This window comes from Heliconius melpomene, chromosome 10 (assembly GCF_056956725.1).
Source record: "Heliconius melpomene rosina isolate 202511_hmr_F chromosome 10, ASM5695672v1, whole genome shotgun sequence".
NCBI classification, from domain to species: Eukaryota; Metazoa; Arthropoda; class Insecta; order Lepidoptera; family Nymphalidae; genus Heliconius; species Heliconius melpomene.
In genome coordinates, this window is record NC_140398.1 from 1,487,343 (window position 1) to 1,504,971 (window position 17,629).

At 32.7% G+C, this 17,629-nt stretch overlaps 1 protein-coding gene across 1 annotated transcript in view; it reads left to right on the forward strand.

The window, feature by feature from the left end:
* The window catches only part of LOC146535099 (multiple PDZ domain protein-like), a 127,195-nt gene that overhangs the window by 74,697 nt on the left and 34,869 nt on the right, over nt 1-17,629 (forward strand). Inside the window, exons 22-24 of the mRNA XM_085191767.1 lie at nt 47-148; nt 977-1,171; nt 2,215-2,305. Of these exons, the coding sequence (XP_085047893.1) occupies nt 47-148; nt 977-1,171; nt 2,215-2,305 (388 nt within the window). The remainder of the gene's footprint in view (nt 1-46; nt 149-976; nt 1,172-2,214; nt 2,306-17,629) is intronic.

Genomic DNA, 17,629 nt, shown 5'->3' on the forward strand with positions numbered 1-17,629 from the left:
TTAATTTAATACAATCACGTAAATGTCATGCCATTTATTTGTCTAGAACACGGATTCTTCAGATGACACAACACCACCAACGAAGCCTCATCCTCGGCCAAGTTTTAAGAAGACACCCGCGCCTAAACCACCACAACATGATATAAAGGTAATATATAGATTGGATACAATACAATTGGAAAACTCGCTCTTTACTTATCTTTTTATATATAATTCTATTTTAATAATATTAAGTTTAGACATTCAATGCTCTATAACGCCCAATATTAATAATGTATCTCCTATCTCCAGTTAACGTCAATCTTGTATTGTTCGACATGTCTATCCAATCACTAACCTGCATGCCGTCCTCCATCTCTGTCTATTTCAATCTATGGTTGCAATTTATGGATTAGGATTGATTATTAACATTGGGCGTAGGAGAAGAATGAAAGGTGCTGAGTTAAGCAAAAAAATATAAAATACAAATACATATGATATACACATGATTACAAATTTCGTTTTATTATTTAACTACCGTTTTTCACAAATTATTTGGACCAATTTTGCGTTTTACACTAAATTAAATTATATATTTGAAATACCATATGTACGAATATCTATAATTACATACATAATTATTATACAAACATTTTCCTTTATGAAATGATTTTGCTTTACAATAAATACTGTATTTAAATTTATTAAACATCATAGTTAGTGAAGTTATGTTCAATGAGAGCACATTAAAATACAGTATGCTATTCATAAGTTTATATTGATTATTCGTGACGAGAATAAGGAGGAAAAACATTTATTTTTCCAGTTACTTTATAAAACAATCTTAACGCGTTTCAAATGGTTATTGCCACACATTAAGGAAACTTAGTAGGGGAAGGGTAATGCTGTTAGGAACTTCGTTTCTCATTTTCAGCTTTGTCACATGTAAAAATTCTTATATTAAAAACAAAACATAACAACACTACGAATTCAACAGATAACAGTAACATCGGAGCCAGAAGTAGAGAAAGAGTTAGCAAGAGAAGCAACGGAGAAGAAAACAGAAGTAGAAGAACCTAAAGTGAATGGAGAACAAGAACCTCCTAAACGAGTATACTCAGATTCTGAAAGCAGTGACGAGGAAGATGAAAGAGAATTACAGGGCAGGACTTATTCAGATAAGGGAGTTGAGGTAAGTTTAATTTCTTATTATACTTTAGTTGATAATTTTTATCATTTGGTCAATTAAATAAATATATATATTCTATATACGTTTATTGCTACATTAATGGTTGTTGATTTAGATTTATAGTAAACGTCATTCTACAGCTTGCGTAATGAGTAGAGTGAAATATTGAGTAAACTTCAGGACTTATAATAATTTAATCCTTCGAGTATGAACGAACCCACAACCCTCGCGATTACAGTCAGAGGCTATGACCGCTGTAGCCACTGCACCACGGCGGGCTTAAAATATATATGGATTTCCAATTTTAAATATAACAAAACAAAATACAGCAATCAGGATGTAACGGTTTGCTTTTCATTCATCCATCACAAACGCTTGCTGATTCAAAGCATTTTAAGCGTAAATTTGTGGGTACAAAATGAATTTTGCGCTCTGTTTTGTACGCATTTCATATATATTTTTAGTTTCATAAGTTTATGTTTTTTCCATATGTTTGGAGTGATGGACTAGTAATTTGGTTAAAATAAATAAAAGGTCGTGAGTTCGATTTCTTACCAGAATGAATATTTATCCAACATTTAGAGAAAAAAAAATATACGAGCTGTACGGAAATAAATAGATGTATGTTTATTATTTATGAGATCACTAAATTGAAGGCTATATGTATAGATTTTGTGTAAACTTACTAGAACAATAACAAATTGTGATAGTTATTTATAACATTATTTATGTATACATCTGCATTACCACTGGTTTATATCATTAAATCATTATATATTAGTAAATATCAACTGCATTACAATCCGTTGGTTCAAAGATGTAAGGGTACATTCGTGGGAAACTACTTAATTTTAAACTACGTAGTTTTTTATATAAATATAGCAGGGTATAATATAGCGAGGTAGGCAGAGAGAACGTAATATTAAGACACTCCGTTCCCAACTTTCCTCCGAACTTTCGAAACATTGTGTGTTGGTTGGCGGAATTCAACACAGTGCTAATCATTATTTATACATACATATACTAATAGCAATTATATCTTCTAGATCGATAGAGCATCAGCCGGTGCTATAAAGAGGAGTAAAGAAGAAAAAGAAGCAGATACTGAAGAAGAAGATGAATTCGGCTACACTACAAGTAAGTGGAAGGATACATTATTTGCGTTCGTTAATTTTTTCCTTTATATACTACATGTTTACTTTTACGCTTGTATTTTGGAACATAGTAAATGATATTTATATTATTTAGGCTTTAAATTGATGTAAATGAACAAATTGAAAGAAACTTGAACTCTTTCTTATATAGGACCTTCTGAAAAATTTGTAGACTAGCATACTTATGAAATTATTATTAAATGAAGCGCACTTTTTGATTATATTTAATTTATAATATATTTGTTTAATAGTGTTACGTCTTTAACCGTTTCTATAATATATTAAAAAAACATATTTGACACGTACCTATATATCTAGCAAATCGTACCATGTCAAAAAGTTTACAGGATAACGGAAGAACCCAAGATGAGCCCCATTTTGCTCTTAAAAAAATACAAATCCATTTTTATAATAAAAATTAAGATAAAGTGTTTTAAATTGATAAAAAATAACAAATAAAAATACCGCGCTTATAAAACAATTACAAGAATATTTACTTTAGTAATTTACGAAATTATATTTTGCTTCAATTGAATTGCTAAAAACAACAACAACAAAACTTTATTTTCAAGATAAGTAAAAACCATCAAGGCCACGTTTCTATTGTATTGAAATAGAAAAGCACGTGACTGTACGTGATGGTCGTGGATTCGATTCCCATTTAGGGAAAATAAAAAATAAATTCTTAGCCTGGTTGTCATTGTGTTTAATCTTATAGACAGCAAAGTTACTAAACTAGACAAAAAAGTAAAGAACGCAGCAATACCTATATCAGAAAGTTTTAGTATAGTATGAAAAAAAAAAATATCAATAGGTACTTCATTATTGAATATTTCAACTATTTACTACTTGATTGAATTATCCACAGAACTCATTTCCCCAAGAGATTACACTAATTAATTGGTTACGTTGCTAGTAAGAAAGACTGTTTTACTATTATTTAAAGTAATTGGTTCCGCATATTATCGTAAAAGCATATCGACATATACGTGTAAATCGTCATACATACATTTTGTATGACGACAACAATATTTTAGAACGTTTATTGGCTTCCCTCTATATATAATCCCCCGAGTACCGGAACTCAACGCTGCTCTTTGCCTTCTCACAAGCAGGAAGAAAAAGAAAATTCCTGCGAGTGAGAATTGATCCCACAACCGTCGTTAATTTATACTGAGACGCCTAAAAACCATAATATTTCCAATATATTGAAACATATTTACCCTTGACAAGAGAACAACCCGGAACACCTGTACGTATCGCTGCTAATATTAGAACAACGATTCAATAGCGATCGTGGAATTTGCTAGTGAACTATAAATATTTAATGCTGGAATGTTCTTTTTGGATGTATTCAGTAAATGTGAAACCCATGATATTATGTGTGCCGTGGCGTTAAACGCTTTGTCTATCTACTAATATCACGAGAAATAATACTTTTTTCTAGGCTAGGTTCTATCCTGCTGTAGCTTCCCGCATACAGCAGAGTAAATGGTGGAAACCTGGGAACCTGGTGTTAAGACACTCCGTTCCCCTCTATCCGCCAAATTCTGGCGGCATGCGTTTTGAGTAGCAGAAAATAATGCCACGCTTAGCTTCGTTACCATATGCAGGAAATGAAAATATCAAATAGTTTATTTCCTTGAGTGGGAATCAAACCCACAGCCTGTCGCATTTACAATCACTTGCGCCACAACTGGCCTCAAAAAACATATATCTAATATAAGAAATATAATATTTATTATTTGATATAAGAGTAATTACAAAATACGCATAAAAATCAATCGCGAAATGGAAATATTACAATGAAATTTAAAATACAATTCATAACAATAGAATACAGAAAAAGTTTATTTCATAAAACAATAACATAGAGATACATTTGTTCCATTTTATTTATTTCTGTTCAAATGCAATGAAACTCTCGAAGGGATAGACCTACTTCCACTTCACTGGCTGAACTTAAGGTTCACGACGTACAGTATGATCTCAATAAGCTCATTCAGAAAAGCTTACCTTCTATAAAATATAAAACACAAAAGTTTATATTGTAATACATATATCAGCTTTACGCTGTATCCCGCATGTAGCAGGGTGGGTAGAGGGAACCTAGTGTTAAGACACTCCGTTCCCTACTACCGCGTAATTATCGAGGCTTTGAGTGATGAGTGGCGAAACTTAGCGCCCCGCTTTGCCTAAGTACTACAGTGATGAAATGAAAATGTTAATAAATAATTATTTATTTATCCGAGAGGGAATCGAACACACAGCCGTCGAATTTACAGTCGCACTGTGTCACGACGGTCTCAAATATATATTGATAACGTTAATGAAAATGAAATATTTAATATTTTCTCGCTCTAGTAACGAGGCGTTGAGTTCCGCTACTCAACACGCAATGCCGCAAGAATTCGGCGGAAAGTGTAGAACGGAAGCGTCGTCAATGGGAAAGGAGTGTCTCAACACTCTCTTTTCACCCTCTGTTTACTTTGCTACGTACGGGATACAACGTGAAGCTTAAAAAAAGTAGAGTTCTACGGTTAGACTTCCACTCGCAGGAGACTTTTTGCATGAAATTAGTTCTGTCATTATTTAGTGATATTACTGTCAAGGCAGAACCTAAAAAAATACAAAATAACACATAAAATATGAATACTATACAACTTTACGAATACTTGTACCAAATATTATTAAAAACAAACTTCCGAAGAGTTCACAAGAACTTATCTATACTAATATAATAAAGCGGAAGAGTTTGTTTGTTAAGAATTCTTCTTATTTTATTTGATATTGCCCGCTAAAATTATCCTACTTAATAGAGAGAAATATTTAGTTATTTCGTAGAGTCGATATCTATGTACGCACGTACGGAAAACTTTAGGTACTTTTTCTAATATTAAGAATACCTATCCTTTAGTTACTTTTAATCCTTTTGTTAGTTCATTTCAATAACTCAGATATTTTTTTCTAATAATGTGTATCTACTTATTATTCTTTTTGATTATTTGAGCTTATATTTTCTTACTAATTCTATTGAGAATTGAAAATAATTTCATGAATATATTTAATAAATATTCTTATAGTTGAAGCAGGCGTAGCCGCGTCCGGGTCCACTAGTAAATATATAATAACAATATAAAGTGACTCTGTACTTGAAAAGCTCCGGAACAAATAGCTTCCTTTCTATAACAATAGTGAAGGTGATTCCAGAAACATTGACCTACCAAAGTCAATGTTGTAAACAAATTGTAGCGACGATGATATATAATTCCCTCTCAGGGAATAAATTATTTTCATTTCCTCGCCCTGTCAATATCTCGAAAATTCGGCGGAAAGTGCAAGTGAGTACAGAGATCCTTAACTAGGTTCCCTTTGTCTCCCATGCACTCTACTACACTTCTTACATTCTTGTAAGTCATATACTCGCGATAGATGTATATGATTTCACTCAGAAAAAGATTTGACCGGCTTTAAGCGCATAATTGTATTAAACCACCAAAAGTGCTACCACCGGAGTGTATTCACACTAGGTTCTTTCTTCTTTCAACACAAAAAAACGTTTTTTACGCTGTATCCCGCATATAGAGCGCTAGGCAGAGGAAATTATAAAAGAGGGAAATAGGAGAGTCGTAGAACTGAACGCCGCTCTTTCTTTACTAGATCAGGGAAATAAAAATCTGTAGATATAATAAAATTGTAACTGATCGCTGTTTGTCAAGTCCATGCACAGAGTTGCGGGTGAAGACTGGTACCTACAAATATATGTACATATTATTTTTATTAACTATATCTTATAACATTCAGAGAACTCTTTAATGGAATTTAAAAAATATATATATTTTGCTTCATAATAATGTATCTTTTCACTTCTGCTTTTTTATTTTATTGTTATTATTTTATTGATTATATTATGTTAATACAGATTAATACATATTTTTTTTATTAAGTCCAATGTATAAAAGGCTTTTTCTTTCCAAAATTTTCTAATTAATGCTTTTTAAAAATATAGATATATTATCGTAAAATATATATTATTAGACTATCGACAATCAAGTAAACCGAAATATCATCACTAGTTAATCATCACCCAGCACTAGATATCGATTATAACCGTAAGTCCATTACAATTTTAAACTACTACTACTGCTATACTACTCGATTTTCAAACTCGATTATTCGAATGTAAATAACCTAAAAATATCGATATATCGTAAAATAACAAACGAACTAGTCCTAAATAAATAACCAGTCCAAAGTCAAGTAAACCCGGATGCCATCATTAGTTAATCATCGGCCAGCACTAGAAATCGATACTTAACGTCTATTTCCATTCGAAGGTCAACCAACAGGTGTTACCGATTTATGAGACTAATATAATGGATTTGGAAGATTTTGATTTATTAAATGAGAGAATTAACTTTTTGCGGAAGAGTTGTGACGGTTCTGCAACTTATTTATCCGACTATCTTACTATAATGTAAATGTGAAAGTTCGTGAGTATGTATGTTTGTTCGTCTTTCAAGCTATAACTACAAAATGCATTTAAATAAAACTTAAAATAATATAGCGTATACATCCGAATAACTAGGCTATTTATGTAAGGATTTTGTATAATTTAGCTATAATATAACGATAAGTTTATGTGGGCGAAGCTGCGTGTGAGTCAAAGGTTATAATTTAATTTTATTTAAGAAAATAATCATAAAATACACATACATTACAGATATTTTATTTTAAAAAAATATCGATATTTTATTTTAAGAAATATTGTAAAAAATGTTTGACGTAAAACATCAAATAATTTTAGTTTGTTAATGGAATTTTATTAAAAAGATGATGAATAGACTTACGCTGTATCCCCCGTATAGCAGAGTAGGTAGCTGGTGTTAAGAGACTCCGTTCTCCACTTTCCGCCCAATTTGCGAGATATTGCGTGTTGAATTGCTGAACTCAACCCTCCTTTTATCTTGTTACCAGGACAGTTTATAGAAAACATAAAATATTTGAACGTACCGGGATTTGTCCGAGCGCTCGGACCAAATAAGCCATATGTTCTCATAGTGCTATGTCGAAATTTTATATGCTTGTTACCACTTATTTTTGTTGCTAGCTACTTATGTAAAATTAATTAATAGATATCTTTTTTCTCTCGCCAAATGATAATCTTAACCAATTATAAACCATCCAATAATACCAATAATCATTATAATCATTACCAATAACCTTTGGGTAGCAAAAAGTTGGTGGTAAAAAAAGAAAAATCTCCCTGCAGAAACCCCAAAATTTTTATTTGTTTTTAAAAAATATTTTTCTATCCCAAGTGTGGAATAACACTTTAAAACTTTGAAAAATAATATATGAGTTCATTCCAACGATTGCAAACCAAACCCATGACTGTCACGCTTACAGTTAGACCCTCCGGCCGGCCTCTACATACAATCATGTAGGTCAAATCAAACAACATAAATATACGGAAATCTTGTCGTACTTGTATATTTTTGCACGCCATTACCCAAATAATTTAGTCGTTTACAACAACCCAGCAAACATAAATTTGCGGGTCACTGAAAGTAAATAAAATTTGTTCACTATTTCTCTCCTTATCGCCTTCACGATAAAGGTCATATTCAATTGTCAAAACTGCATATTTACAAAGAAAATTGAAGTTCACTTTAACGAAAGCTCACACCGTAACAAGTACGAAAAGAGCCGATTTCTTACGAATCAAGTTTTCCATTGTCCGAAAATTTCTAATCTAAAATCTACTTTAGATCAACGTGTTAAGGTTCAATTTACAACAGAATAGTTTTTAAGTAGTTTATTTTGTTTTCTTTTCCCTTTTATTACAGTCATGGGATATTAAACCGAATTAGAAGGATATAGAATTGATTTTTGATGGTTAAGTTAGATAGTTAAGTCCTTATAGTTCGTTCAACAACGGTATATTTTCTGCCACACGTGTTTAGTTTTTCAGTTACGCGTCAGAAACAACGGGATGTGCACGTCTTTCCGTTATTAAATTTTCAACTTTTCTTCCGTAAAGTTTTTCTCATTAAGCACAAATGCTTTCATAGTTTTGTGAATTCAAAAAAAATAATTTTAAGTGTACTATATTTAAATGGTTGGTGTTTAAAGTGAATAATCGTGTGTGACGTCAAATGAATGTTTTAAATGAATTTAAAATAATTCAAGATTTTTTTTTAAATCGTCTGATGTGTTTTGTATTCTAAGTTATTCGTTGCTAAATTTAGATTCGGTGAATTTCTGGAAGCTGTTTAAATAAATATATCTATACATTATTTATTATAATTATACATAATATTATACTGTCATGATTTAGTTAAGGTCGTCATTGGGACAGGGCCAGGGACGTCTGTCCCTATACTCTATAGGATCGATTCCTATTCAGGGAAATAAATTAATTTCATTTTCAATGAAACTCTCTTAATGGGAACGGAGTGTCTTAACACTAGGTTCCCTCTAGCCCATCTTGCTATGTGCGGGATACATCGCAAAGCTATTTGATTTTGGCGGAATTTATAGTAGCAGATTAACAAATTCTTTCTGCATACCTGCGAAATGCGAGATGTTGGAGATGCGTACTTATAAACAAAGTTTAAAAATAGCTTCCTTATAACATAACACAAAAGAAAATGCTTGATTTTGACCTTTAAAACGCTGAACTCAAGTAACTAGCCACTTTATAGAGTATACTTCGATTACGCAATATCAACTTCATATTTACATATTATATAAATATTTGAATATTAATATAGTAAACAATTATGTAAGACCGTCGTGGCGCAGTTGAACAACGTCCGATTGTAAACGAAACGGTTTGAGGAGTTCGATTCCCTTTGGGAAGAATTTTCATTTCCTCGCTCTGATAATAAGATAAAGCGCGGCATTGAGTTAGAAATTTAAATATAGGTATAACAAAACAACATTTTCTTATTTATTTTCGAGTAATTAAACTAAATTTTAAGTAAATAAGTATATCGGTGCAGTGCTTTTTATGATATTTTTCTTATTGGTCGATAGAAACTTTATTCTTTTACAAGGGTAACTTTGTTTTTTCTCGATTCCATAGAATTTCATTGAATCTTATTTTAGTACTCTTCTTAACACAATATCGGTAGGTTCATTTCAATTGAAATTCAAATTATTTAAATACAGTAATTCGCACACCTACTTCTATTATTTCTTAAATATAAATTTAAATAAATATTTAATCTCCTCGAGCGGGATCGAACCCACAACCAGTCGATTTCACAGTCACACTGTGCCACTGCGCCACGACCGGCCTCGATTTCGATTCAAAAATACTTCAGAAATATATCAACGTATTAACGTAAAATCCTTCTCAAACATATATATTTTTAACGAAATGACATTCATAAAATGTGAACTAAATGATCCATACAACAACCCAAATGCCTATTTAGTATAGCGCAATAACATATGTGTTACGTCAAAGCATATCTTATTATTTAGGCAATAGAGTCTATTGAAAATACAGCCACTTAACCTTTAACAATTATTATTATATACTCTATGTATATGTAAATAAAGTTTAATTTACAACGAGAATATCATTTAATTGAAAGCTCCAAGAGCTTCAGCCCGTCATAAAGTTTACATCAAGCCTAATACATTTAGTTCATCATTTAGTCATTCATTGACTGGATTAAGCTGTAAAAAACGTTTCAAGGGTACCTTAGAAAATGAATAACAAAAGTATAATGTCTGATTGTAAATTCAACGGTTGTGGGTTCGATTCCCAATGAGGGGATTAAATTGGAATCGAACCATATTAATTTTAATTTGTTCCTTCTAGTAAAACAAAGCGCGGTGGATTTGAGTTCGGTCACTCAATACGCAATGTTTCGAAAATTGGGCGGTGCGTAGAGAACGGAGTGTCTTAACTCTACGTTCCCTCTTAATACCTTACTCAACGCAGGATACTATGTTATAATGTATAAAATGAAAAAAAAATCAAAAATGTACTGCATTTAAATAAAAAATACTAGAAGCGTGGAGATGAAATAAACATACTCAATATATTTTTATAGTTAACAGTTCTGTTTTTTAAACTATTTTGTGTAAATATGAAAATAGTTACTTTGTAGTTTACGATCTCGGAGGTAATATAACTATATTGCTGGTTAACGACAACGTGTTTTTTCTATGTATTGAAATCATTTGTTCGTGGGCGCATCTCGATATGTTTTCAAGGAGGGGGCTTCACTTTAGATTTGAACTGGTCTTTGTTTGTAAAAGTGTCTTTTTCTTATTTTTTCAGACTTCATTTTTTATTGGTAAAAATTGTGGAGTGGGCACTAGACTATTCTAGAGTGGGCAAGACTCACCTGGCCCCTCTATTCCTCCCACTTTTAGTAATATCACCCATTTTAAAGATTTTACTTGTTGGGCGACAGAACTTAACAAGGACTTTTGATTTTCTTGCTTTGGTAACAACGCAAACCGCGACGTTAAGTCCCACCACTCAATACCCAATGCTTGATCCGATGAAAAGTGAGGATCGGAGTGTCCTAACACTACGTCCCCTTTGCTTACAGCGTACGTCGTCGTTTTGATACAGCGTGAAGCTAAAAAACAAATTTTATATACATAACAAATATATATGTAAATCAATTTAAATAACTATTTACGAATTTATTTAGAAAAAAATATTGAAATTATTATTTAAATTAATTTACATATTTTACCCACTACTGGTGTATGATGAAGGCCAGTAGAGAAATATTGTTTTATATAAATTATATGCGAGAAACGTTCGCACATGTTACATGTAGGCAATTTGTCAACAAAAAAGATATTTTTTATTAGAATAAAGATTTTTTTTTCATGTGTATATTTTTTGTTACCATTGCAAATTGTACAAATGAGCGTTTTGGCATTGAACACTGTTTTGTAACGTCTTTTTTACAAAGTTCTTATAAATCGCGGTGTTTAGATCCGCCATCCCGCACATCCCTTATTCGGGCAGAAAGCACTTCTATATATATAAAAGGACTTGTCCTCACTGACTGAGGTAAGACGCTCGCACAGCCGTAACCGATGTGCGTAGAAACGTGAAATTTGGACAAAAGTTTACTTTCGTAATCTGGACATCCACTAAGAAGGGATTTTGAAAAATTTTAACCCTAAAGGGGTGAAATAGGGGTTCAAAGTTTGTATGGAAAAAAATTTAAATCGGCACCGATTTTTATAAAATTTGAAATTTAGATTTTTAAAAGTATTTAATTGAACACGTGTTTCATCGTTTTCTAGAATTCTCCCCCTAAGGGTGCAAATAAGGGGTTGAAAGTTTGTATACGATTTTTTTAAATCGTCACCAATTTTTATAAAATTTGAAATTCAGACTCTTAAACGTATTTAATTGAACATATGTTTCATGGTTTTCTAGAATTCACCCCCTAAGGGTGCAAATAAGGGGTTGAAAGTTTGTATGGGAAAATTCTTAAATCGCCACCGATTTTTATAAAATTTGATATTTAGACTCTTTAAAATATTTAATTGCACATATGTTTCATGGTTTTCTAGAATTTACCCCCTAAATGCAAATAAGAGGTTGAAAGTTTGTATGGGAAAATTCTTAAATCGCCACTGATTTTTATAAAATTTGATATTTAGACTCTTAAAAATTATTTAATTGAACATATGTTTCATGGTTTTCTAGAATTTACCCCCTAAGGGTGGAAATAAGGGGTTGAAAGTTTGTATGGAAAAATTTTTAAATTGCCACCGATTTTTATAAAATTTGAAATTTAGACTCTTAAAAATATTTCATTGAACACATTCTTCATGGGTTATTAGAATTCACCCTTAAATACGCAAGCGAAGCTGCGCGCGTCCGCTAGTAATAATATATTTGTATTTTAGTTGATAGTAAAAAAAGTAGTAGGTACCTACTATGTTTGTAACAAAAATACTCTGTTTAGCACGCTGATGATACCAATTTAGATTTTTGTGGGACTATTAAAGGACGGGACATGTAGACATGTATGGGGATCACGAAGAGATCAATTTCCAAAATTTCTACATAAATGGGAAAAGTACAAGATTAATAAAAACTACAAGATGAAAAAAAGTCGAATAAATTTTCAATCTACAGCCATTTTTATATAAAGTTTCATATAAAAGTTTCATAGTTAGTTATTCATATTTTTATGTAGGTGCTTAAACTACTTTAAAAGATCTATACAACCCTCATACAATAAATAATATATCAATTGAGATTTGAGTCCATATCTAAGCATAGCTATGCCACAAGTAGGCACTCCATCAGTGCTCTATGTTCTAGTCGACAATATACTAACGTAGTATAGAGAAGGCACTTTCATCAAAATCAATAGTACATTTATAGCATTCAGTATTATTCAATTAATCACAATTAATTAACCCGAGTATGAAGTACTTGAAATAAACTTATAATAGCCTATATATTTATCAGTTCGTACGTTTTAATCAAATATAGCTGTATTACGCATATAGCAGGGTAAGCAGAGGCAACCTAATGCTAACACTCCGTTCTATACTCTCCGCCTAATTTTGGAGACATTGCTCAATAAGTGGCGGACGTCAACGATATAAGATATTTTTAACCGACTTCTGTACGAAAAGGAGGGACCAAATCGACTGTATTTTTTTTATAAAACTACAGTATCATCTAAAACAATCTAAAGCTAAGGACAATTTAAAAAAACAATATAATATATTACTGAAAAATATTTTATTTTATAAATGTACAACAAAAATACATTTAAATTGTCTTCCATTAAAAAGTAAAAGTTTCCGTCAAAAATTCTTAAACTTATCATTGGATATTAAAAGAAATTTGTGTATGGTCATTTATTATTCAGCCTCGATTTTAAGTCAGTAAGGGAACGAATGTTAGAAATTCATATTTTAAGTTTTTAAGTTTAATATAAACTAGCACCTTTGACTTTCCTCGCTCCTTATTTTCTACACTCAACGCGTAATGCCACCAGAATTCAGCGGAAAGTGGGAAACGGAAGTGTCTTAATGGTAACGGGAGACACTGTTCTCCACTTTGGGTTACCAGATTCCAGTTCCCTACTACGAGCAGGATACCGCGTGAAACTAAAAAAAAGAAAAATATTTTATTGCACAAAATAAATTAATGATAATTATCAAAATTATGTTTATTTAACATAATATTATTTTTTAAATAAAAAAAACACATCAGACGATTTTTCAAAACTCAAAAAAAAATCTATTTAATAGAAAATGACCAACAAACCCTAAGCATATGACAACAAAAGACTAAATATAAAAAATAAATACAAGCCAAACTCACATCTATGTGACGTGTAAATAAGACACAAAACGGCAAGTTGACGGCGTGCGGGGAGTGCGCGCGGAGGGCGGCGCGCGCGCGTGCCTCCCTGCGCGACCTGGAGCCATGCCCTGAGCGTGTCATGGAAACTATATCTGAGGATGCTGAGGCGGAATTGGAACTAGGTAAATACAAATGGTGGAATCTTCATGAAAAATTATTAATGTTTATAAATTTATAATAAATTTTGTGTAGGGACGTAGATAGAATGGTAAATAGTGGTTTAAAATTTAACAAAAGGTGTAGAACTAAGTGTCTTAGCGCTCTGTCTACTTTGCTCTACGCAGAAGGTTAAATTTTCAAACTCCAATCAATTTTCATTAGCAAATTCATAAAATTAAATGAGTAGACTCGCTTCAGTTAACTTTAATATTCCAATGGCTATTACCCTCGCAAGTTCGCGCATACATTTAACCGTGTAAATTTCGTAATAACTCGGTCTATTGAGGTGTAGTTCAAGTGTATTCTAACTGCTTGTGATATACTAGCTTCGAATTCGGGCTGCGCCCGCTAATGGATATAATGAAATTTTGTATGACAATCTTAACTCTGAGATCGATCTTGAGATGCCGTTTTCATTCAAAGATATATCATTTTAATGTGGATTATATCGTAACGATTTACGTAAGTCTTGGTCGAGTAATTTGCTATCTAAAATGATTTTTTTTAAAATTTGAACTAGTAGTTCCTGAGATAAGCGCGATCAACCATATAAATTCTACAGTTTTATAATATGAGTATAAAGAAGGAATTCAATTGTATTGAGAAATATCTGAAAAACAATGATTGTAGTTACACTCCACCGTGGAAAAAAGGCGTGAAAAATTGCTCAATTAATAACGGTTCTCGCAGAACAAACAAAAGTATTATAAATTTTAACTAGTGACATATCTTTCTGCTATTCTTTGAGTGATATTTTATATACTTGTAGCAGCGTGATGGATTTTGAGCAATGTCGAAAGTGCATATAAAAAATATATTGTTGTAATTTTATATTTAGTTTTATTTTTTTATGAGACCAGTCCTGGCGCAGGTTCATAGACTGTAAACGCGACAAGTTGTGGGTTCGATTCTCAGTCGAGGAAATAAAATATTTAATATTTCTATTGTATCGCTCTCGTGTCGAGGCAAAGCGCGGCGTTGAGTTCCACTCAACGCGAAATGCAATTAAAACGTTAACTACTTAGAAATTACAACTTAACTAAAAATAATAAAAAGTCACGTAAAATATGAATAAAACAACCTATTTCTATATTCTAACTCACAGTGTATAGTAAATAACGACACCATACTACATAGACGATAGTTAAAGAACGATAAATAAAGTTCATCGAGCGTTACAGTTTGTAGTAAGAAAATATAAATCAGTCACTGTTAGCAATAACAAAATGTCGTAAAATATATTTACTGTTGTAAAAATTACAAGATTCGAGTAAATATATATATATACAGGGTGAGTCATATTGAACTTTCCGATTTCAATAAGGTGTGTATTAAAAACAAAGCGACATGCAGTAAAAATTATTTTATTGTTTGAAAGCACATAACATGCAGTTTTAATTTAGTTGGTTTTAAAAATGATATCCTGTAAATGTCTACCTCCATTGACCACACACTGCTGAAGCCTTTCCCGGAAGTTGTCCATTACTCGTCGAGTCATATTCAGCGGAATAGCATTGATTTCTTCCGTGATTGCAGCCTTCAGTTCATCGATGGTTCGGGGACGATGCGTGTACACCTTTTCCTTCAGGTAACCCCAGAGAAAGAAATCGCAGGGGGTTAAATCAGGTGATCTCGGCGGCCACCCAACGTCACCTCGCAAAGAAATGAGATGACCGGGAAACATTTGTCGCAGGATTTCCATTGAACGCCTGGATGTATGGGCTGTAGCACCATCTTGTTGGAACCAGATGTTATCGTTGTCATGATTCTGCGTTAATTCCTCCAATTTCGGTTTCAGAAAAGTTTCAAGCATGTCGCAATACCGAGCAGAGGTAACTGTGACGACTTGACCATCTTCTTCAAAAAAATAGGGACCCCACACACCAAACTCTGCAATAGCGCACCACACTGTCACTCGAGGGCTGTGAAGTGGTCGTTCGTGTAGGTTTCGTGGGTTATTTATTCTCAGCCCAGTATCGAAAATTCTGTTTGTTGACAGTTCCGGCGAGGTGAAAATGTGCCTCATCACTGAAGATCAAAACAGCAGTGCGGGGGATCTGCTGAATGTCGCGGCATAAATTTGTTCGTGTGTCTAAGTCTCTAACTGTTAATTCTTGCACTACCTGAATCTTGTATGGGTGAAATTTAAGGTCTCTATGCAGTATTCTGCGGACACTACTGAAAGATAATCCTAGTGAAGCGGCATGTTTCCGAACAGAACGCCGAGGGGATTGTTGAATTGAAGCCCGCACTCTATCCACGTTTTCCGCTGACGTTGACGTCCTAATTCGGCCTTGTGGTCTTGTTTTTAATGCTGATGATGTTGCTCTAAAATTTGATACCCAATTTCTGATTGTTGGTCCAGTGGGAATGGGATCACGTCGACCAATAGCAAAATGTAAACGGAACGCACGCTGTGTTGTGATCACGGAGCCGCCATTTTTAATAAACTCTTCAACTACGAACGCACGATGTTGTCCCGACCAAGCCATTGCTCACACTAAAACTGCATGTCATGGCGCGTCTAATGACACCATCCCCACCCTTCTACTCCTTCCCTTCTTCGTGCAACGTCCTTCCAAAACCGGAAAGTTCAATATGACTCACCCTGTACAATATACAAGTATACGCGAGTATCTATTTTGAGATAGGTTCAAAGAATTGAAAAGATCGTCGTGGCTTAGCGGCATCTGAACGCACGCTACGGTTATGAGTTCGATTTGACTCGAGAGAATTAATTATTTTTAGATTTTCACTCTGGTAAAAAGACAAAAGTTTGTAAATGGTACTTTCGCATTATTACATTTTTTTTAAGTTCACGCTGTATTCCTCATAAAATAAGGAAGGCAGAGATTAATATCATAATACTAGGTACTCTTATACCGTTGTTTCCGTTGTATGCCAGAGCGAAAAATAAAAATAATATAAATTTATTGAATCCCCGTTGGGCACTGAATCCATACCCGTTGCGTTTAAATGCAGGTGATGTGCCACTGCACCACGATGGTGTCTATATGCACTAATACACATTTTATATATCTGTATGTCTATAAATGAATGTGAAACGAAATAAATATCTGCATATGACAGCTCTTGCCTTTCAGAGACCGACTAAAAGCTTTGACTAACTCACCTTGTCACAAACAGACAGTACATTTACATAAACCTAATAATGCTATTTATTGAGAATTACCTTTTTAGAATTAAATATAACGTACTTCAAGTTTAATGTTTTTTGTAATTTAATACTTGCTTTTATTAACTGTAATTTTTTTAAGTTTTAATTTAAATTAAATTTTAAAAATCCAACCTCCTATATCCCTTTTTTACCCCCATTTATATCTACACACTTTTTTAATTTACTTACAATCTATACTAATATAAAAAAGCTGAAAAGTTTATTTGATTAATTTCACTAATCTTAGGAACTACTTGTACTAGCTTGTACTAGCAGCTCGAATAAAAAAAAACCATTTTGTGTAGAATAGCTCATTTATTAAGGAATAAATAAATGAGCTATTCTACACAAAATGTATAGGTTATATGATATAACGTTAATCGTTTCAGTGCTACCCACTGTACTTGGGATTAGAGTTATCTCGGGCTAGTAATCGTAATACTCGTAATGTACAGAGTCCTATATATTTCCATTTGAATACGGTTCTCATTAAGACACTTCTGTTCCCCACCGAATTCTGTAGGCATTGCATGTAGCGGAACCTAACGCCGCGCCCTGTTAAAATAGTGAGGAAATGAAAATTT